Source organism: Protopterus annectens, chromosome 6.part0 (assembly GCF_019279795.1).
Source record: "Protopterus annectens isolate FY-2018-M chromosome 6.part0, PAN1.0, whole genome shotgun sequence".
Classification (NCBI taxonomy): domain Eukaryota; kingdom Metazoa; phylum Chordata; order Ceratodontiformes; family Protopteridae; genus Protopterus; species Protopterus annectens.
In genome coordinates, this window is record NC_056737.1 from 732,212,057 (window position 1) to 732,236,000 (window position 23,944).

General features: G+C 42.9%; 1 protein-coding gene across 1 annotated transcript in view; it reads right to left on the minus strand.

The window, feature by feature from the left end:
- The window catches only part of ATG14 (autophagy related 14), a 516,698-nt gene that overhangs the window by 91,605 nt on the left and 401,149 nt on the right, over nt 1-23,944 (minus strand). The window contains exons 8-9 of the mRNA XM_044074421.1: nt 20,083-20,173; nt 19,896-19,981 (exon numbers count right to left, since the gene is read on the minus strand). Of these exons, the coding sequence (XP_043930356.1) occupies nt 19,896-19,981; nt 20,083-20,173 (177 nt within the window). The remainder of the gene's footprint in view (nt 1-19,895; nt 19,982-20,082; nt 20,174-23,944) is intronic.

Genomic DNA, 23,944 nt, shown 5'->3' on the forward strand with positions numbered 1-23,944 from the left:
TTTACGAAGGAGACTAGTCAAAATGGATTGCCAGCTGCCTTATGGTCTTAGGAAAAAGAATGGTGATATTGTACCATGCTGAATGACAGCCAGCAGTATTTTTTGTTATGCCAAAGTACTGAAACCTATGTAAGTAAGCATGAACATAAAATCTGGCAAAATTAAGAATTAAATACTTTTGCATGGTATAGTAGCTAAAATATTTTCCAGGGGTGGGGGAAATTTAGTTCCATCTCTCCTTTAAGCCCTGCTATTTGGAGGTAAATCTCTGGAAATTCCTTCCCCTGGAAAGTATCATTTCTATATTTTCCATGTCAGAGGTTATGCTCTGAAAAACAGCCAAGCAAGAACTTTGAATACCTGTTTAAAATTGAAGGTTAATTGCACATAATCCTGCTTATCTTAGGCAGTTAAACAGTTTAACTCATGGCTGATTTGCATCAATTTATACTTGACAAAATCTGACAAACTACGTCATTAGTATTCTACTTATGTCATTTCTGCCTAACAAATTTAGGGACAGAACTATGCTCTGCTCATCCTGATGGTAAGGAACATAAGGTAAAACATACGTACTTCCTTTTCACTATAAATATTACATAGCGGAGATAATGTCTTGCATATTAAACGATACATTTGCTAGCAGCTTCCGGAATTAACTCCATTACATTTTTGTATATGCTGTGTTAGAGGTTCACTGAACATACTCTTTTGCAAGTTTTTTGTATATACTCTGGTACAGGTTCTTTATATATACTTTGTTAAAAGTTTTTTGAATATACTCTTCTTCAGAAGTTTTCTGTATATTTTGTTAATGGGTTCTTTGCAAATGTTTGGTTACAGGTTCTTTTGTATGTACTTCTGAAGCTGTCTTTATTTGTTGCACCATGGTGGATTTTGATTTTTCTTCTGTGGACTGTACAGCTTTGGGCATTAGGTAGTCCTTCAGGTTCAGGATTAAAAGAGAGGTACATTTTTCAAGTGAGACCCTTGGACTTAGGAAACTTAATGATTTATATATGGTCACACAGTATCACCTTAGAGCTTCAGCTTTTCAGTCTAAAACCCCTTAACAAGTATACTGCCCTGGCAGTGAAACCTTATTCCAAATAAATATTAGGCAATACAGTTTTTTTTTTTTACTCTGATTATAGGTATATGTTGGAGACTTGGTGAACAATTCAGTCAGCACTAGCTGCAGTCAACTGTTCCTAGGTACTGAGATATTGGTATCATAATGTTTTTCTGTGGCTAGCTCCTCAGGGCTGCATTAACATTCATTAAATGCACCAGACAGAAGCTGAGCTTGACTGTGTCATACTTTGAAAGAAATCTTTTCATCTGTTCAAACTTCCTCTCAGAAATAGTGTGTGCAGCTTTTCTTCTAGTCTCACCTTTGTGGTCACATATCTTGGATTATGGTGGCGAGTGGCTAAAGTTGAGAGCAATGGCGGCCAGCTGGGCTTCAGAGGGACATGGCTGGCTGTTTGGCTAAAGGGGTTTTGTCTTTAAGCACTTTTCTTTTTGAGGATAATGGCGTGGATCATGCATATGCAACACCAGAAGGTCATGGGTGCATACATGATGCTCCTCGCACATGGTCTTGGAGAGATGTGTGTGTGTGTAAAAACATAGTTCCTATATTCCACTGCTATTATGGTGTAAAGAAAGGAACTAATTATAATAAACAGGAGCGTCAATATATTGGCCACATTCTTTGGGTGAAATCCTTGCTTTCCTTGTACTGCTGCCTTTTGAAATTGTGTTTTTATTTGTCTGTGAATAAACTGGACAGCATGAGTTTGTTAAAATGTTAAGTATGAATACATTTTAATTTAGCTTGCTTTTTTGCAGGCACATGTTATGAAATGCGGTACAGTATTTAATCTGTTACTTAGTGCAGACGAATAAGGCTAGGAGCTATTAATGAGCTCCTTCTTGTAGTGCAGAGTTTGGTCCCCTCAGCCTTCATTTACCTACTTTGCACATTTGTCTTTTAAATTCCTGAACCCTTCACAAAGCTACTAATTAGTGTTTCACTATATGCTATTTGTCTAGTATTTATTTTTTATTTATACTTTGTGACCAAGTTACTTTCACTATGTTAGTGGCCTATTTTCATGGGAGTCCTGAGGTTGTTTTATACTACTCAGGGAAATTTAGCCACGGCACTGGGTAACTTTTCCTACTCTTACTGGTAAGTGGTGTGGGATCATTTACATCCACCTGTGCTACCACCAATGCAAGCAGATTAAGTTTAACATTCTTTCACAGTACAGCACATTTAGTAGTGCAGCAACCTGTTTATGTTGTACTGCTGAACTCCATCTACCTGGGGTGGGAATAAAGCCCACACCCTTCTGCACTAATGGCGAGTGTCCTACCTGTTCCACCACCGACACATGTGAACCTCAGTATGTCAGTTTTGTAGTTTAATAGACTGCCATAAGCATTTTCACTAAATGTTAGTTTCAAGAGAAGAGATATGAAGAAGTTATGTACTCACCATAACGTTCCATGTGAGCTGTTCATCTCGCCTTCATTCTTACTGATGGGTTCGGGGCCGTGGATCGGCTCTGACTTGGCCAAATGCAAAAGCTCGAAGTCTTCAACCAGCTCGTGGCCTAGTCCCTATCCTATGATGCACTGGTGCTTCCCTCAGATCTTGTTTGCTGCCAATAAAGGTATAAGCCAACTCCTAATATACAAATAGCATAGAAAAACACTAGATAAAAGTCAAATACAGTCATAACATGCCTCAATTCTCGGTCCTCAAGAAGCCTGGTGGGGGTTGGAGGGTGGGATGTAAGAATGAAGGCAAGATAAACAACTCACATGGAACGTTATGGTGAGTACATGACTTCTTTATGTGAAGTTGTCCTATCTCGCCTTCATTCTTACTGATGGGTTAGCATCCCAAGCACCATCTTTCTCGGGTGGCTCACGGAGTATATTCTTCAGGACAGTGGAACCAAAGGAAGCCCCGTCCCTGGAGGCCCTATCCACTTTATAATGAGTGATACAGTGGTTTTAACAACAGTAGCACCCTTCTTGGAGTCTGAGAAGGAAACAAAGAGTTGATCCGTTTTCCTGAAATCCTTGGTCCTGTCCAAATAGAAGTGTAGTTGTCTGTGAACATCAAGCTTGTGCAGCATATACTCTGCTGTATTGCCATACTTGAGGAAGAATACAGGTAATTCTATAGAATGATAGAGATTTGTTTCTGAGCATACCTTCAGTAAAAATGAGGGATTTGTCCGGAGAGACACTATCATTATGAAATGTCATGTAAGGGGGTTTTATGGACAAGGCCTGTAACTCTGAAACCCTCCAAGCAGAAGTAATAGCTACTAGAAAGATGGTTTTCCATGTAATATACTTTAGGTCACATGAAGAGGCTGATTCAAAGGCTGACAGAATTACTTGTGATAGAACAAAATTTAGATTCCACAGAAAAAAAGGAGATTTGATGGGTGGTCTTGAATGTATAGTGCCTTTAAGAAATGCCTTCGAGAGTCTATGAGTCATATTAGACCCTTCCTCACCAAGATGGAAGTTGGAGACTGCAGCCAATTGAACTAGAATAGTTGCGGGAGCTGCTCCCTCACTGAATAGTTTTGTCAAAAATTCCAAAATAGAAGCTATTGGAGCTAAATAAGGATCAATATGATTTTGTAATGCCCATATTGAAAATCTTTTCCATTTGCTAAGATATAGCTTTCTAGTGGATGATTTGTGGCAGGATGTCAATAATATGCTGCGCTGCAGTTGAAAAATTCTGAAGTCTGGCTATGTTTGGAATTGGAGCAGCCAAGCTGTCAATTTGAGGGACCAAAGGGACGGGTGAAGAGCCCCCGATGAGTGAATCAGGAGGTCTGGAAATGGGTCCAGGATCCAAGGTTCTTCCAATACATGAGGTGGAAGAAAGGGGAACCAAATCTGGCGAGGCCAATAGGGGGCTATCAGAATTACGGACCCTCCCAGAATACTGGCTTTCTGTAAAATGTTGGGTATCAGAGGTAATGGTGGAAAAGCATAAAGGAGACTTGGGGCCAATCGTGTACAAGTGCATCCCTTGGGGCTTCCCCTGATGGGGGGATTAGGGCAAAGTAGCTACTGCATTTCGTGTTTGTGGGTGTGGCAAAGAGATCGCAGCAAGACTGACCCCATATGCGGAATATGTCTTCTGCCACTTCTTTCTTTAGGGACCACTCGTGAGGGAACATAATTGCCCTGCTCAGTTTGTCTGCCATCATGTTGGACTTCCCCAGGATCTGCATTGCTATCAGAAAGCGCTGGGTGGAGTTCACCCACTGCCATACTCTCAAGGCTTCCCGACATAGGGGGATAAGATGTGGTTCCTCTTTGTTTATGTACCAGACTACTGACGTTGTCTGTCTAGATTGCAATGGTCCCCAGAGGAAGAGAGTCTTGAAAGGACTGCAATGCTAAAACTACTGCTCTCATCTCTAGGACTCTGATATGCAGGTGAGCCTGAAGTTCTTTCCATGTGCCTTGGGTTGTTCTTCCCTGATAATGCCGACCGCCACCCTATCAGGGAAGCATCTGTGGTCACTATGGAAATTGGGGTGGGAAGAACTAAGGGACGTCCTATTGTTACACAATGTGACGTCAGCCACCAGTGAAGGTCCTTCTTGCATGAATTTGTGAATATAATCTGATGCGACATTGGGAGTTCAAGAAAGGACCACTGCGTGAAAAGGAGCAAGTGTAGTATGCACATATAGGTTCATAGGTTGATAGGTAGGTACTAGGCTATTGGCCCTAGGGCCTATATAAGCCTAGCCAAAAAGGTACCCTGGCTTTCGCCAACCAAGAAAATTATTTTCCTGTGCCCGTGTCGAGCAGAGCCACAGAGGTGATTCCTGAGGTGAATTTCCTATTTCCCATCCAATCATCATGATTTTTCTTGAAGAGTGCTAATGAGGAGCTTTGTTTGATATAGCTAGGTAGTTTGTTTCACAGTATGGGAAGTCTCTGGGACAGGAATCTATCCCTCCAGCATGTTCTGTTTATTGTGGTGACAAGGTTTAGGTCCTTAGAGCATGTAGCTCGGAGGGATTGGGATTTCTTTAAGTGGAGCATGTCCAACGGCTCTGGGTTTGACGTAGCTTTATACGTTAGGCAGAGATTGCCTCTGAGTAGGCGATATGGGACAGAGTAATGCTGGAGTTTTTTGAGATGGTCTGCGTAGGGCATCTGTTTGAGGCTGGTAATCCTCTTTGTGAGGTATTTCTGCAGCCTTTCCAGTTGTTGTAGATGTTTTGTGGGTACATACCAAAAGGGGCATTGTACTCTACAATGGGTCTAATGAGTGATGAGTAGAGGGGAACAATGACTTCTTTTTTCCTGGATGAGAAACCTTTTGTGATGAGGTGTGCCACGTAGAAGGATTTCCTGACTACTGTAGCGATGTCATTATCAAAGGAGAGACTAATGTCCACCTGTGTCCAAGGTCTCATCACACTTTCGGTGTTAAGTAGACTACCACCTGTGTGGTAGCTCATGGGTAAAGAGTTTTTACTAAAGGGGATGACAATGCACTTTTTGGCAATGAGCTTGAGGCCATGGCTTTGACACCAGGCATCTGTCTCAGTGGGGCCCTTTTGTAGGATGTCCAGATCGTTAGGAGTTTCGATTATGTCACCTAGTTTGCAGTCATCTGCGAACTTTGTTAGCCAAAGACCTTCTGTGTTTGCCTGTACTTCAGAAGGTCTGCATATGCATCTGACACAGTGGAATTCCAATGATTGCTGCCGCAACTGTACCCAGAAATTAGAGAACCGTGGAAGATGGGGCTTTTTCTTTTGAGAAAAACTAGAACCTGTAGTCGGAGAGCACAGACCTTTTCTGACAGAAGTTTTAAGGTCACTGTGGTGGTGTCCAGATCTACTCCTATAAAAACTGTATGTTGCGATGGCAATAAGGCAGATTTTTCTAAATTTATGGTAATCCCCAACTGACAGCATAGATTCATAGCAGTGTCCCTTGCTTGAATGAGCTGATGCCTGGTGGTGGCAGTCAGGAGCCAGTTGTCTAAGTATGGAAACACCTGGAATCCCAAACATCTCAGGTGAGCCATGACTACTGCCATGCATTTGGTGAACACTCTGGGAGCTGTTTTGAGACCAAAGGGCAGTGCTCGAAATTGGTAGTGACTGGCCTCCAGCTGAAAGCACATGTGATCTCTGGATGGTCTGTCCATTTTTATGTAGTATGCATCCTGGAGATCTATCGAGCACATCCAATAGTCTTTACCTAGAAAAGGAAGTATCGACTGCAGTGTAACCATCCTGAACTTTGTCTTCTTCACAGATTTGTTTAATCTGCTGAGATTCAAAATGGGACTCCAGTCCCCTGTTTTCTTTGGAACTATAAATAACCTTGAGTAAGTTCCAGATCCTATATGGTCTGCGGGGACCGGCTGGATGACTCTTTTTTTGTAGCAACCTTTGAATTTCTATGGTTGCTTATTCCCTGTGACTGGGTGGAACATCTGGGATTTTTCTTATTGAGGGAGATAGGGTGGAAAAGGGAACAGAGTAACCTCTGGATATGATGCTTTGTACCCAGCTGTCTTTTGTTATTTTTAGCCAGGTGTCTGGGTACAAAGATAAGCATCCCCTGACTGCCTCCAGAGATGGAGAGGAGTGCCTCCTCTCAGGTGCGCTGATAGACCTTCCCAAATAATTGATCTCTTTCACCCTGGTTCTGCGGACCTCCCTCTACTGAGTGGACGACGTCTTCCATTATTGCCCCCTCCTCTGCCTCTGGAGGCAAACCTGCTGCTGCCACCCAAGCTGAAGTAAAATGGTTGAAATTGTTAAAATCAGTTCCTTTATTAACAAAATAAAATGTAATCCTGCTGCTGCTGTCTGGATAAGTGCTTTCGGTTGTTGAACCTTTATCAAATCCTAATGAAAAAAGCAGCTTCCTTTCATTTAAAAAGAGCTTCCTGCAGCTCATTCATTCAATCAACCAGTAAAGTTTTGGTGTATGGACACACCTCTCATTCAGAGTGTATTTTCTACTTACTTAGTGTTAGCTAAAAGCTTGGAATTTTTAAAGTGAAATAACACAGGATTGATGCATGTGCATTATTTCTTAAGAGCCCTTCCTTTCAAGATGGGTTTGAACGGTACAATTTCATTTAATCCAGGTTTCTGGTCCGCTGTAAGGTTCATAATCCATTTTGTTTCCTCAGTTTTGGTATAATTGGTCAGATCCCCTCCTTGTATTGTTTCTACTAGCCTGCTTATGACCATAAATTTAAAAGTGGTCTCCATTAACTTTAATATGACCATATAGAGCATTCGTATTTACTTGATTTCTAATGTCCTGACAGTGTCTCAGGATACGCTCCTTGAACATTCTATTTGTTTTCCCCACATAGAAGGCTGGGCAGTGTTGGCACTAAGCAATATAAATCACATTTTTGCTCCTGCAATTCGCAAACCCTTTGAACCTGTATTCCTTCTTAGATGTTGGATGTATAAATAAGTTATCCATTTTAATATGTTGACATGCTTTGCAAAATCCACATTTATAGGTGCCTACTTTATTCGTGGGTGAATGTTCTGTGTCCAAGTTTCGACGATTCCCATGGCATAAGAGCCTTTTCAGATTATTCCTATTCTTAAAGGAAAAACTGGGTGTCTCCCCTACAATGCTCCTAAGGTTCTCATCTGAAGCCAGAACAGACCAGTTCTTTTTTATGGTCTCGAGTATGAATGCATTGTCACTGCTATATGTAAGACAAAATCTCATCTTATTTTCCTTCTTATTCTTCTCATCTTTTTCCATACTCAACCAATGGGAAAAATGTGGTCTTTCTTTGCCAATTCGTAAGTCTGATGTTCTATTCATGCTTTTTATGACTTAACTTTATGGAAAGAGGATATAGTAAAGATGATCAATAAGCCTTTCCTTTTCTTTTTCAAAAGCTTCATCTTTAGTGCATAGTTTTGATATACATTTCACTTGATTCTCCGCTATTTTTTTAAAAATATGCTTTGGGTGCATACTGGTTCTATGGAGCATGTGATTACACCATGTTGTCTTCCTGTGCATAGACGTATCTATCCCATATACATGATCCAATGTCAGTTGGATATCAATGAAGCTGATGGTAGTATCAGAAAAATTCAATTCAAATCTTAAAAAAAATGTGGTGTTACCTAGGAAAATAAAGCGGAGAATCCAGTGAAACGTATATCAAAACTATGCACTAAAGATCTGGACCAAGAGGTCTGGCACTGGGTCCAGATTCCAAGGCTGCTCCAGCAGGTGACGATGCAGGAATGGGAACTAAATTTGTCGAGGCCAGTAAGGGGCAATGAGGATAATCCTGGATCCCAATGCGGTCGCCTTCTGAATTAGTTTGGGAATTAGGGGAAAAGGTGGGAATGCATACAGAAGACCCCGGGGCCAATCGTGAACTAGAGCGTCTCTGGGGGAGTGGCCGGGGAGGGGAAAGAGAGTGAAGAAATCGTCGCACTTGCTGTTGAGAGGAGTTGCGAAAAGGTCGCAGCAAGGCTGACCCCTTCTGCGGAAAATATTGTCCGCTACTGACTGATTGAGAGACCACTAGTGAGGCATGAGAACAGCTCTGCTTAGCCTGTCCGCTATGATGTTGGACTTCCCGGGGATGTGCGTTGCTATCAGAAACCGTTGAGAGGAGATCGCCCACTGCCAGAGTCTGAGTGCTTCTCGACATAAGGGATATGACTTGGTTCCGCCCTACTTGTTGATGTACCACACTACAGACATATTGTCTGTTTGAATTGCAATAGTCCCGGTGGGTTGAGAGTCCTGAAGAGCTTGCAATGCTAAAAGCACCAAGACGTTTATGTGCAGGTTGTACTCTAGAGGTTGCCAAGTGCCCTGGACAGTCCTGCCCTGAAAGTGCCCCCCCCCACCCGATCAGGGAGGCATCCGTGGTCACCATGGCAACAGGAGAAGGAAGAACAAACGGTCTGCCCTGGAGTACTAGAGGGGAGACCATCCACCAAGCCAGGTGGTCTTTGCATGATTGATTGATTATTATCTTGTGAGACATTGGAAGTTGTTGAAAGGACCATTGGGTAAAAAGCATCCACTGAAGAATCCGCATGTGAAAACGAGCCAGGGAACTAGTATGACTGCTGCTGCCATGAGACCCAACATTTTTAGTACAAATCTGGCCTGAATCCTCTTGCACTGTAGTAAGACCTGCACATGTCGACGAATGTCTGATACTCTGTCTAGAGGAAGTTTTGCGGACAGATCTTTTGTATTTAATCTTGCGCCTATAAAGGTTATATACTGACAAGGTGACAATGCAGACTTTTCGAAATTTATTGAGATACCTAGCACTGAACAAGTTTGGATGGTATAATCCCCGGCTTGCAGTAGCTGATGCCTGGTGGAAGCAGTAAGGAGCCAGTCGTCTAGATATGGAAACACCTGGAATCCTCGCTGTCTCAGGTGAGCCGTAACCACTGCCATGCACTTGGTGAACACCCTGGGGGCTTGCGGTGAGACCAAAGGGCAGGGCTCTGAATTGATAGTGAGTGGCTCCCAGCCAGAAGCGGAGAAACCTTCTGGAGCGCCTGTCCATTTTGATATGGTAGTACGCATCCTGAAGGTCTATGGAGCACATCCAGTTGTCCTGACCCAAAAAGGGTAGAATGGACTGAAGCGTGACCATCCGGAACTTCGTTCTTTGAACAGATTTGTTTAACCTGCTGAGATCCAAAATGGGTCTCCAGTCCCCTGTCTTTTTTACCAAAAAGAACTTGGAGCAAATTCCGGATCCTTGCTGGTCTGCTGGGACTGGCGGGATGGCCCTTTTTTCTAGCAGTTTTGAAATTTCTAGCACTGCTTGTTCCCTTAGACTGGGTGGAACATCTGGAAGGGACTTGGTTGTTTGTACAGGGGTGTGGACAAAGGGGATTTTGTAACACTCGGATATGATGGACTGTACCCATTTGTCTTGTGTGAGGAGATCTTCTGGGCACAGTGACAATCTTCCCCCGACTGCCTCCGAAGGTGGACAGTCGGGCAGCCCCTCAGGGGTGCTGAAAGGGTTTGTCAGAGAAAGATTCTCTGCTACCCTGATTTTGCGGACCCCCTCTGAACCTCGGGCGGCATCTATTATTGTTCCTTCCCCTGCCCCTGGAGGGAAACTCGCCACGTGTGTCAGGCACGACTCCCTGGGGTTTCCGAAACCACCTTTTCCCACTCTTCTGACCTTTAGGGTATGGTCTACAGGGAGTAGAAAAACTGACTCCCATGGCAGAGAGAGAGTCTTGCCTTCCTGCTCACACCTGGTAAGGGTATCCTTCACCTGTGGCCCAAACAGAGCCGAACCATCAAAGGGGGTATTGGTGAAGGACGCCTTAAAGGGGTTAGCAAAGTTACATAACCGCATCCAGACATGTCTTCTCAAAGCCATGCCTGTACCTGCGGCCCTACTCGCCCCATCAGCTGCATAAGAAATGAGCTGCATGGAGGAGTTGACGATAGAATTAAGGTTCGCCAGCTGGGAGTTAATCTTATACTGAGCCCCCGCAGCTGATGGATCCTGAAGGGTTTCACCCAGTTCCTTGAGAAGATCCCTTTGAAGGCGGGTGAAGTGGCACAGATAATTCAGTGACCGCATGGAAAAGGTCGCTGAGGAAAATATCCGCTTTCCGTACCTGTCCATTGTCCAAGACTCTTTATTAGGTGGATGGACAGGCACCGAAGGGTCAGCCAACTCCTTCTTCTTGGCTGCTGCCACCACCATGGCATCAATGGGGACACCTTTTGTCAAAAATTGTTTGTTGGGTGGGGCTGTAATGAACTTAGTGGGCCTGCGGGAAGTTGGTTCCACTGTGTCTGGGGCTGACCACGCCCTTCGAGCCACTACTTCCATGAGCGGGAAGAAGGGTGGAGACACCCAGGAGGTGGAAGGGCGAGAACCAAACGCGTCCAGGTATACCGACTCGTCCTCGGAAGGGTTAAGGGCAGTCCAGTTCCCCCTCTGCTTAAGGATCTCTAGGATGTCTGAAAAGGAGACATCCTCAGAGGGGGATCTTGGGGACCCTTCCGAATCCTCCAAGTCAGTATCAGACGTGACTGACTCGGGGGAGTCGACATGTTTCCTCTTACATTTTCTCTTCCGAGGGGGCTCCTCTGAATGATCAGGGGAGACCTCGGAAGAGGAAGATACGCCCAATGGGGCGACCTGGAGTGTCTGTTCTCCACGCTTGGGGTCAGGAGGGTGGACAGAGACCGATGCAGGCACCATCGGGGGAGGAGCCGAATGGGCCGATCGAGGAGCCGACTCAGGAGTCAGCACGCTCCTCATGACCTCGAAGGCGCCCCTATCAGGCAGAGCAGAGGGTCCCCGCTCCCAAGAGACATGAACCCCTCCCGGCACCGAGAGGGACGGCTCCGAGGCCAATGTCGGGGCCGAGCTCACCTGCGCCGAAGCCCCGAGAGGGAGAACGGGGTCGGACAAGGGTCCGGTGCCACTCGCCCCCTCGGAGCCGACGAGGGAGTCCCGGCGCCCAGATCCCTCCAAGGAAGGAACCAATGAAGAGATTCACAGCCGACGAAGGAGTCAAAAGGTGTGGTATCGGCTCCGACGTTTCCAAGATTCGAGCCCCAACCAGCTCCGGCTCTGAACACAAAGGGGGAGTCGGAGGAGGAACTGCTGAAGAAACCGGGACAGCCACAGTCTGTTGAGAAGGGCTGGTTAACATTTTGGCCAGGGCCTGCGATTTAAGGAGTCTACTGACCACCCTCTCCAAGTCATGATCAGATAACCTGGAGGACTGAGAGGAGTGGGACCTATGGCTTCGTTCAGACTGAAGCAACGGTGACCTCGGAGCCGAACAAACTGATTCTAGGGAAGGGGACCTAGAACGTTTTCAACCCAACAACTGTTCCGACACTAAAGTCAGAGCCGACTGAGGTCAAGAGATGTCGGCTCCACCCGGAACCGAAGAGGAGGCAGATGCTCCGCCCGGCGACGGCTCCGAACTGGGAGCTGACGGCTTGGCGGGCTTTAAGGATTTCCCCGACTGAGGCTTCGCCGGGGATCCCTCTGGCTTAAGTAAGCCTCTCAACATAAGCTTGTTCCTACACTCCTGCAGGACTCTCGGGCTGAAGGCGTGACAGACCGAGCAGGAGTCCTGCAGGTGTAGGGAACCCAAGCAATACACACAAGAAGTGTGACCGCCTGTCAGAGACATCTTCTGACAGCACGAGTCACACTTCTTGAAGTCTGAGACTTTAGTATCCTTGGACATACTGGCCAGGGGCTACTAAAGAGAGAAAAATTAAACTAGTGCTTAAAAAGGCACAGAAGAAACACTCACACACCCGCACTTGTTAAACTAACAATAATAACTACAAAAAAAACTATCACACCACATTTAATAACAACAACAACTATCCTTAATAATATATATATATATATATATATATATATATATATATATATATATATAAAAAGTACAAGGCTAAACACTACTCCTATAGGTACAAAAAAGGGTGGGGTTAGCCATTAATAGAGAAGAAACAAGGAGGGGTAGAAACTCTCTAACAGAAAACGAGTTTCCTTAGTGGGATAAACTAGGGGATACACAGTCTAACTATACTACAAGGGTAAAACTAACTATAACTAAGAAAAATACAAGGTAAATATTAGCTAATAATAGAAAAAAAGGATTAATACAACCTGAGCCAGTAAAAGCTCAACCTCGTAGCTGAAGCGGCAAATGAGATCTGGGTATCTAGTGCCAAGCATTGTGGGATATGGGGAGGCCTTGAGCCAGTAAATAGCTCTCGAGCTTTAGTAGATAGCCGAGTTGGAGCCGAGGATCGGCTCTGAACCCAACCAGCAAGAAAGAAGGCGAGATAGACAACTTAACATTGTGATTTATATTGCTCAGTGCCAACGCTGACGAGCCTTCTATGTGGGGAAAACAAACAGAATGTTCAAGGAGCGTATCCTCAGACACTGTCGGGACATTAGAAATCAAGTAAATACAAATGCTCTATATGGTCATATTAAAGTTAATGGAGACCACACTTTTAAATTTATGGTCATAAGCAGGCTAGTAGAAGCAATACCAGGAGGGGATCTGGCCAATTATACCGAAACTTAGGAAACAAAATGGATTATGAACCTTAGAGAGGACCAGAAACCTGGATTAAATGAAATTGTACCGCTCAAACGCATCTTGAAAGGAAGGGCTCTAAAGAAATAATGCACATGCATCAATCCTGTGTTATTTCACTTTAAAAACTCCAGGCTTTTAGCTAACACTAAGTAAATAGAACATGCACTCTGAATGAGAGGTGTGTCCATACACCAAAACTTTATTGGTTGATTGAATGAATGAGCTGCAGGAAACTCTTTTTAAATGAAAGGAAGCTGCTTTTTTCTTTAGGATTTGATAAAGGTTCAACAACCGAAAACGCTTATCCAAACAGCAGCAGCAGGATTACATTTTATTTTGTTAATAAAAGAACTGATTTTAACAATTTCAACCATTTTACTTCAGCTTAGGTGGCAGCCGCAGGTTTGCTTTCTACATTTACTTAGTTTCCACTCGTACTGATTTCGGTGGTGAGCTCAGTGAATCTTTTTGTTTCTGCCTCTGGAGGGGGATTCACCACGTGTCCTGGAAGGCTCCTTGAGTTTTATAGAACCATATCTTTCCTCCTATCTGACCTTTGGGGTAAGGTCTGGTAGGTGTGGAAAAACGGACTCCGACAGCAGAGTCTTTCCATTTTGTTCACACCTGGCAAGTGTTTTTTTCACTGTGGGTCCAAAAAGGGAACGAGCCATTGAAAGGGGTGTTGATAAAGGTTGACTTAATGGGCTCTGCAAAAGAAAATAAGCGCATCCAGGAATGTCTCCTAAGAGCAATTCCTGTACCCGCTGCTCTGCTCATTCCATCAGCTGCGTACGAAAGCAGATGCATGGACGTGTTTGTTAGGGAAATGAGGGTAGAGAGCTGTACGGATATTTTATCTGAGACCCTCACAGCTACTGAAGCCTGTACAGCATCTCTTAGTACTGAAGTAAACCTGCGCTTTCCATATCTGTCCATGACTCTTGAATCTTTATTCAGTGGATGGAACGACGTAGAAGTTTCGGATTACTCCTTCTTGGTGGCCGCCTCCACCACCATGGCATCAACAGGGACTCCCTTGGTGAGAAAAGCCTTGTCCTGTGGTGAGGTAATAAACTTATTAGGCCTCCTAGGGACAGGTTCCGCTATATCTGGACACTCCCATGCCTTTCAACAAACTAAGTCCATGAGTTCATCGAAAGGTGGGGACACCCAAGAGGTGGATGGTTGAGACCCGAAAGACTCGTCATCAATAGGTTTGATGGGCTGCCAATCACCCCTCTGTTTGAGAATCTCTAAGATATGTGCGAAGGAGATATCTTCTGAGGGTGACCATAGGGAAACTTCTGAATCATCCAAGTCAGTGTCTGAAGTGATGGATTCCTGAGGGGAGTCCAGATGCTCCCTCTAGCATAGCCTCTTCCTAGGAACCTCCTCAGTGGGAGCTTCTGGTGAGGTCTTGGAAGAGCAGGGCTTGCCCAATGGAGCATTCTGAGGCTCTGGGTCTGTATGCTTCTGTGGAATCTGTGATGCCAAATTAGACAACGGTGCTTTAGGGGAAGAAGCTACTGGTCCTGATGAAGTGGTTGTCTGGGGGGGGGGGATATTCTCCTCATGGCATCGAAGGCCCCGATGTGAAGTAACCCCTGGATCCGAAGAAATGGTGGGCTCCGAGCCAGAGGTAGGCACCGAACTCACCCACACCAGAGCCCGGGAGGTAAAGTTGGGCCCGGAAAATCGGTTCGACTAGCCTCCCTGAACCCGACCAGTAAGCGTTGGCCCCTAGACTCCTCGGTCAGCACTGAAGTAGTCTGAGAAGTCAGAACCGAAAGTCCTGGAGCAGGTCTCAGCACTGACGGCTCCACTATCATCAGTTCAGAGCATTCCAGCTCCGAAACCTTGAGTCGGATCAAGGGAGGAACAGATGTAGAGGGTGGGAGTTGGTCAGTTCCGAAGCCTGAAGGGTTGGCCCAGACAAAAGTTTGGCTAATGCCGGTGTCTGCAGCAGCTTCTGCACCACACGATCCATGTCAGATAAGCTTCTTGAGGACTGAGATGATGGGGCTGAAGTAGCTATCGATTGCAGAACTGGAGACTTCAAAATGGGAGTAACCGGTTACAGATAACCGTTGGCTCCAAGGTCAGTGGCACCGAGGTTGAAAGCTTGTCTGATTTCGACTTACTAGATGAAGGAGATCTTTCCGGCTTCGAGGAGCCATTAGTCGAAGATCTCTTTGACGATTTTGATTGACTGGGTTTGACCTTGATCTAGTGACTCTTGAAAGGAAGACAATCAAACCCCTAACAATGAGCTTGTTCTTCCTTTCTTGTAAGACATGGGAACTAAAGGGGTGGCAGATGGAACATGTCTCCTGTAGATGTAATGCACCTAAACAATATACATAATCCATATGCCCATCACTAATGGACATTTTCTGTCCACATTTAGGGCATTTCTTGAACCTTGAAGGCTTGGACTGTTTAGCCTCCCTGTCTTCATCTTGAGACATCTTGAAGTAAAAAACAATGTTTTTCACAGCCAAACACAAGAATAAAGCTCTCTAACTGAAACGAGCTTAAACCAAAAGGAGTAGCCTTCTAACTTACAGGCTATCTGAAAAAAGGGGATATAAAAATTGTAACACACACTATTTATGTAAACTAGACGGCAGGGAAAATAATTTTATTGAGCGTTTTCGTCACAAATTATTAATGACTTCTTCAGAATCTGAAGAAGTCATTAATAATCTGTGATGAAAGCGCTCAATAAAATGTTATTATTGTCCCTGCTGCCTAGTTCGTTTTTAGTGCTTCTGTTCTAAGTTGTCATTTTGTTCATTTGGAGTATTTATCTAAACTATTTATATAAATGTTCACATGCGGTTATTTATATATATATATATATATATATATATATATATATATATATATATATATATAAAACACACTGCACACTAATTTAAAAAAAGCACTAGTTATAACTATTAAGGGAAAAGGGAGATTAAGAAGGCCTACAAACAGCCAAGAAAATAAGCACTTGCAACAACGCGAAGTGCAGCAACAGGTTATCTAAGTCTATACTATCCTAAGAAATATCTGTATAGCTAAAAATAAGAAGTTCAGAGGTAAATATGAAAAAAGAATTCAAATATTCACTGGCCAGAGCTGGTGAATCACCTGATCTGTTGCAGCAGCAAACGAGATCTGAAGGAAGCACCAGTGCATCATGGGTTAGGGAGTAGGCCACAAGCTGGTTGAAGACCTCAAGCTTTTACATTTGGCCGAGTCAGAGCCGAGGATCAGCTCCGAACCCATCAGTAAGAATGAAGGCGAGATAGGTTAACTTCACATTTATTGTTTTGCATGATTGGCCCATTTTCAAAATACGTGTTTTTTTTTTAGAAAATGGCTGTCAGTTGTTTGTTGTAAAATTTGAAATACAAGTTTAAAATGAAATCCAAATCTCTGTGATCATTGTAAAAGTAAAGAAAATATGTTCACTGACAGGTTTGAATAATGTTTTATGGTAACTGGGGAGATGCAGCCTAGCAAATGGATACTGGTATGGTTGGTGGGAGCCTAGTTTATTACTTTACGTAGGACCCCCTTTGACCACGATCCAGCTCCGACTCTGAAGGTATATGCTGCAACAGTATGGTACTTCCAACCATTCAGGTAGGTCAAACCTGCACTCTGTGATTTCAGAGTAGACAGCTAGCTATTCTTGAGGAGAGGGAAGATACAGGGAGGACAAAAATGAGATGTAGATGTCTTGCAAACCTGAAACACCCTCAAAAAAAGAAACACTGTGTTGGAATATTTCTGATTTTTGTATGATTTGTGGGTTGTTGAACAAAAGCTGCTGTAACATCTATATCGTCTAATTGTTTTGCTTTATTCATTGCACTAAACAATGAATTAATTAATAGGCCTGAATTGTATAATGCTGTCTAGTCCAAGTATGTTACATGTAAGTAATATATTTTTTGCAATACCTTCATTCGTGTTTCCAGCAATGATGAAGGAGGACGACATCTTTCTGTGCAGTATAGTCTGCACTGTTTGGAGTGATGATTAGAAGTGTCTAATCTTCAGCATTTATTATGCAGTTGTTGCATATTACTGTAATACAGTCTTTATGCAAGATCGGATTGTAAGGATTCCTGCCATTTAGTTAAAAACTGTTACTTTGTCTGGCAGTTAGTTAAGAGGACTAAAGTGCTGACTTGTTAATGAGCTGCTTTTGCCAAGGGTACAGGGTTTGAATCTTTTCACCGTTGTTTATCTACTGTGTGACCTAGAGCAAGTCATTTAATCAGAGAGTGCTTTTAAGGCAACTGGGACTTTGAGCCAGGCTACTTACTTGACTCCTGGTCAGAATGCCTAGTAATCAACTATGAACCTGTAGTTGGTTTCTACTAGTCATTCCCTCTTGCATAGCTGGTCTAGTTCAGGAAATGTTATGGCAAAATCAGCAGCACACCATTATTTTAATGTAACAAAGGACATTTATTCTTCAAGGGCAGCAGGCACTACATTTATAGATGATGCTTACTGGAAAAATATTCATAAGATACTAACAAATGTTTCTATAATACATAAGTAAAATTTAAAATAAATGGGAAGATGAAGCCAAAAGAACACATGCATTTATGCATGACCGTAAACATACATGAGAAGGGAACTATTGTTGAAAACAGCCTTGAACCAAGGTACACTTAATACACCACTGGATAGAGGCTAATGCACTCAGATCCATCTCTGAAAGATTACTGTACAGTGTTAGACCCTGGAATCTGCCTAACTGAAAGACAGTGTGCTTCTTTCATGTAGATGTTCCAGTCTGTAGCGCATGCTCTTTTGTAACCTGTAAGGTTAAAAGTTATGAGATTGTCATTCTAAGTGGCACACTATGGTTTTCAGTATTTGTCCTTCATAGGTGGGAGGATGGCAGAATGGTTAAGGTGTTTACCTTGCATACGCAAGGTGCAGGGTTTGATTCTCACATGGGGTACTTGGCTAGGCTTAAAATGGCCCACAAGGGCAAATAGCCTAGTAATAATCTATGAACCTATGAACCTATTTGTATACAAAACATGTACCAACTGTGTTATTTGCTGAGATTAACAAGTCATATTTTGTAGTTTAATTTTTTTCTGAGTTTTACTTGCTGTCTTTTTCTCTCAAGATCATTGATTTATAAATATCACTGTAGAGAAATGTTGCTCTGGAGACTACTTTTTTAGTTACTACTCAGTTCCAGGTTGTATTGTGAAATGCTGACTTAACCTGCCCACAAGGATTTTAATGTTAACTTGGGTGGTGGCACAGTGGTGCAGTGGATGGAGCTAACTGCCTGGTTTCAGGTGTGGTTTCCACATAGTATGCCTTCTGCATATCCCTTCTCTGGTCATGTGGGCTTTTGATGACGTCTTTGATTTCTTTTTTTCAACCCAAAGACATGCTATTACATAAACCACTGATCTTCTTTATTGCCACTAGGTGTTTATATGCATTCTTTAAAGTGAAAATATGACTCTCACACATGCTTTGAAACGGGTTAAAGTAATGGATAGCCCGAAGTGGTATATTAGATTAGCAGTACTGCTGCTCCTGCAGGATCACATACCAATGAGGTCCAACATTCAATTTGTAATTTTGCATGAAATTTCTGTATGGTCATTCTTAATGCAATTTATGTTAGTATTATACACAATTCATATTACACATGTGCTTCTCTTTTATGGTACTGGATAACTTTGAAAATAAATAAATAAATTTCACTTTTTTTAAACACTAAGTGCCTCTCTTCCCCTCCGTCCACCCCCAGCCACCAATACCTTATGGCACCCCCTGGCCTGAGACAATAATCAAACCCAAGTCGCCAAGGATGCAGCTCTAGTTAGGGCTTTACTCCTCTATGCCACAGAGCTGGCTTCTGTTCCCTACACTTTAGCACAACATTTTCAACTATAAATTGCTACCAGGTTGCAGTTAGCTCAGTACTGCAATTTCCAAATCTAGTGTTTTCAGCAAACTACATAATGTGTCTATGAATCATATCTTTTTGAAATGCAAGCAGTATACTGCAGCCATTATCTACCACAAATGTGATCATAAACTAGCCAGGTCCACTGACAAAGAGGGATAAAGCCCACACTACAACTAAGGTAACCTGAGTTAGATTAGTGGCACAGGCATCTGTTGGAGCTGACATGGAGGAGGAGAGGAATGGCATGGCTAAGCTGGCTTACTTTTCTTAAGGGGGAGAAGCATCTGCCTGTCTGCCTGGGCATACATGCAGTGCAATCATAAATGGAGACTGGGGTCATGCAGTGTTGTTGTCTATCAGATGGGCAGGGCCACTGAATAAATATGTGCTAAGATGAGTACATCAACCTTGTGGACAATCTGGGGCTTGTGCAGGGGAACAATAGGGCCTTAAGGAAAAATCTCAGTCACCACATGGAATATAGCACCACTCCAAGTTAGCTTAATCCCTACCTTAAAGAGAATGAATGGGCCAAAGAACTGTCACATCAGATGGAATAAATGGGCTAACCCAATAGTGGGAGGGAGGTTTCTTGGTCAGGGGGAGAATCAATGCAAAAAAAATGCATAAGATCATAAGCCAACCAGAATATAAAAAAGCAATCAAGCAAAAGAAAACTATTTTACTGCTCATCTAATCCATTTTCTGCGGAATTTATGTACTAAACAAATTATGTGCCTAAAAACATTTTTGTATAACAGCAGACTTACCTGCCCAGATCTGCATTATTAGGACTGACCAGGTGCATAAGGTTCTTAAGTGTATGCAAAGGATGAAGCAATTCTGGATTTACATGCTAAAGAAAATGTAAAATGGAATCAGTGTTAAAACCTGAAATACAACCATTAAAGAAAGCGGCTGAGAAAATCAGTTCATCACTTTTCAAAATATTCATACCTGAGAAAAGCAGAGATGAATAATATTTGCATTTATCTTATTTACTGCCCGGATAAATTTTCTGCGGCTAAGGTTTTCTTTACAAAATTCACTGTGAAGAAAGAAGAAATGTAATTATCATATTTTCCAGTATGATAGTGGTCATAAGTTGCAGCTTAAAGAAAAAAGAAAGTACTCCTGGATTAACATGCATGTATGAACACATTACAAAATGCATACATGTCTGTATGTGTGTAAATATGTGGACCAAGCAAAAACAAATCGATCAAACCTCAAATGACTGAGCACAAAAGTTTGAAAGCAAAACAAAAAGAATAATAAAAAAAAAATGTAATTAATTTTTTTTTCAGAGGGCAAGCCCCTTGCTCCCCCACACCCCCAGCTAATTGTGTATGTATGTATGTATATCAACTCCGACATCATACTACAGTAAGAAAAGAGCAAATTCCCTAATCCTCATTGTACTGAAAATCTTGCACAGAAAAAAAAGTTGGTTAGTGCAATCAGCTGATTTTTCATCATACATACAAGCGTTTTTCCTCTATGAAAAAAAAAACTAACCCATCAACCAAAGGAATGTCGCCCGTATGTGTGTACATGTGTCTACGTATATACATATATATATATATATATATATATATATATATATATATATATATATGTGTGTGTGTGTGTGTGTATCTGTGTGTATATATATATATATATATATATATATATATATATATATATATATATATATATATACACACACACAATATGGGAGCGTTACAGAATAATGAAAGCCCAAAATCCTGAAGACCAAAATCTCTAAAGTTCAAACTACTGAAAAAGTACAGTTTTGTACCTACCATAAATGTAGATGTTCGAGGATCCACATTGCTGCAGTCCTAACTATAGGGTAGTCCGCTGTCCAGTCGGCCCAAATACCAGAGTATATGGCTGACGTCGGTCAGGGCGCATTAGACTGACGTCAGTACGTCAGGGTACTAATGCGCATGACCGATGTCATATCCTCAGTCTTTTCTTGCCCCAGATGTCAGAAGACCCTAAAAAGACAAGGCCCAATATACCTGCACCAAAAATATGTACAATATATACAAAAATATATACAAAAATATCAGCATATAACCTCACCTACACAACCACCCCTAAACACAGAGGGGAAGGAGGGAGGGTAATTGGACTGCAGCAATGTGGATCCTCGAACATCTACATTTATGGTAGGTACAAAACTGTACTATGTTCTTCATTCCACATTGCTGCAGTCCTAACTATTGGGTAGAATCCCAAAGCAGAGGTAAGGGAGGCTGGCAAATCATAAAGAAGCAGGAGCTGACAACATGCCTTGCAAAATAGCTGTGGCAAAACCAGCCCTAGACTTAGAGTAGAGAGGAAGGTGATAATGCTTAGAGAAAGTATGCACTGAACTCCAAGTAGCTGCCTCCAAAATATCCTTAGTTGCCACCCCCCTTAGAAATGCTGTTGAAGTGGCAGTAGACCTAGTGGAATGAGGCCTAATCCCAGCTGGAATCTCCTTGCCATGATGGGAATAACAAAATGCAATGCAAAACCCAATCCACCTAGAAATAGTTTGTTTTGACACAGGCTTGCCCTGAACTCAAAGCAAAAGAAACAAACAGCTGCTGAGACTGCCTAAAATCCTTAGTCCTGCTTAAATAATAACGCAATTGCCTGTGTACATCTAAAGTGTGCAAAATTTTTCCCCTTTATTTTGGGGGTCTGCATAAAAGTAGGCAAATGAATAGTTTGGTTTAAAGCCACACTAGAAACCACCTTAGGCATAAAGGAAGGATTAGTACGTAATGATACCCTATCCTTATGGAAAATCAAAAGGGCTCAACTGCCATAAGGGCCTGCAACTCAGACACCCTTCTTGCAGAAGTAATAGCCAACAGAAAAGCAGTCTTCCATGACAAGTATTTCAATTCAGCAGTAGCCGCAGGCTCAAAAGGTTGTAGAGTAAGTTTTTCCAACACAAAATTGAGATCCCAAGCAGGAGTAGGAGCTCTACGTGGGGTCTTATATTCTTTGCCCCTCTAAGAAACTGCTTGAACAAAGGATGCGAAAACAATGGTGGGTCACAATCATAGTGAGCTGAAATTGCTGCAGCATGAATCTTAATGGAAGAGAAGGACAAACCTTTGTCCAATAACTCAGTAAGATATTGAAGAGCCACATTCAAATTAGGCTCAGAAATCTCCAAATTCTTTGCTGTACTCCAAAATAAAAACCTCTTCCATTTTTCTGCGTACACTTTCCTTGTACTAGGTCTTCTAGCTTCCATAATCACATTTAAAACTTGTTGAGGAAGTTGAGACCTGCTGTGTTTCAACACAGAATATGCCAGGCTGTTAGACGAAGAGAGTGAAGCTTGACATGGAGCAGATGACCGTCCTTCTGAGACAACAGATGTGGAATCAAAGGTAAAGGCCATGGAGGCTTCCTTACCAGACTCCTTAGTAGTGGGTACCAGTGTTGCCGAGGCCAATCTGGAGCTATTAAAATCATCCTTGGCTTGTCTTGTCTGACCTTTAAGAGCACCTTTGGAAGAAGAGGCAGAGGTGGAAAGGCATACACATGAAGATTTTTCCAACTGAAAGAAAGAGCATCCACTTTCCAAGCTGTGTGATGAAACCCCTTTGTGCAAAACTTTGGCAGCTGGTGGTTTAGTGGAGAAGCGAACAGATCTATGTCTGGAGTTCCCCATGACACTGTCAATTTCTGAAATACATGAAGATCCAGTTTCCACTCGTGGGGATCCATGATTTGTCTGCTTAACACATCTGCTAAGGAGTTCTGTGCTCCGGCAGAAACCTTGCCTGAAGAGTTAGTTGCAAGCTGAGCGCAGTCTCCCATAAAATCATTGCTTGCCTGCATAGAGGATAAGAATGTGTTCCCCCTTGTTTGTTGATATACCACATGACAGTTGTGTTGTCTGTTAGAATCAACACCTGCCCTGGAAGAAGTAACTCCTTGAAAGCCATTAATGCAAACTGGACTGCTAACATCTCCTTCATGTTGATATGTAGATGCTGTAGTCTGGCAGGCCACTTGTCTTGTATCCACTTTCCATTTAGATGAGCTCCCAAGCAATGTCCGAGGCATCTGTCGTTAAAATCTGACTCGCCTCTGGCCGGGTCACAGAGAGTCCCTTGTTTAGGTGACATTCCTGAGCCCACCACAGAAATTCTTTTGAAGGCAAGGTATTATTTGAATGACAGTGTCCAAATCCTGGCAGTGCTGTGTCCATACATTTTGAGATACCATTGCAGCTTCCTCATATGCAGTTTGGCATTGGGAAGCACCAGAATACAAGATGCCATGAACCCTAATGCTTGAAGGACTGTCCTTGCAGTCAGCACGGACTGATGAGATAGTTGATGGAAGTAAAGGGATAGACTCTTTTGTTTGTCCGGGGTTAAAAGGCCATCTGGGCTGCTGTATTCAGTCTCACACCCAGAAAGCACATGTCTTGAGAGGGTACTAGACTGGACTTTATTTCGCTCACAGAATACCCAAGGCATCTTAGCACAGCTATAACATATTCCAGATGCTGTAGAAGGTCTTCCTTTTCTTGAGCCAGAATCAGGCAGTCGCCCAAGTAAGGATAGATTTGAATTCCTTTTAGCCTGAAGTAAGCTATCACTGGAGCCAGAACCTTTGTGAATACTCTGGGTGCAGTAGATAAGCCAAAGGGCAATGCAGAGAACTGATAATGAGAATTTCCAGCTCGAAAACGCAGATACTTCCTGCAACTTAGTCTTATAGGCACATGAAGGTAAGCTTCCTTGAGATCTAAAGTTACCATCCAGTGATCTTTGCCCAGCAGAGGTAAAAGCTG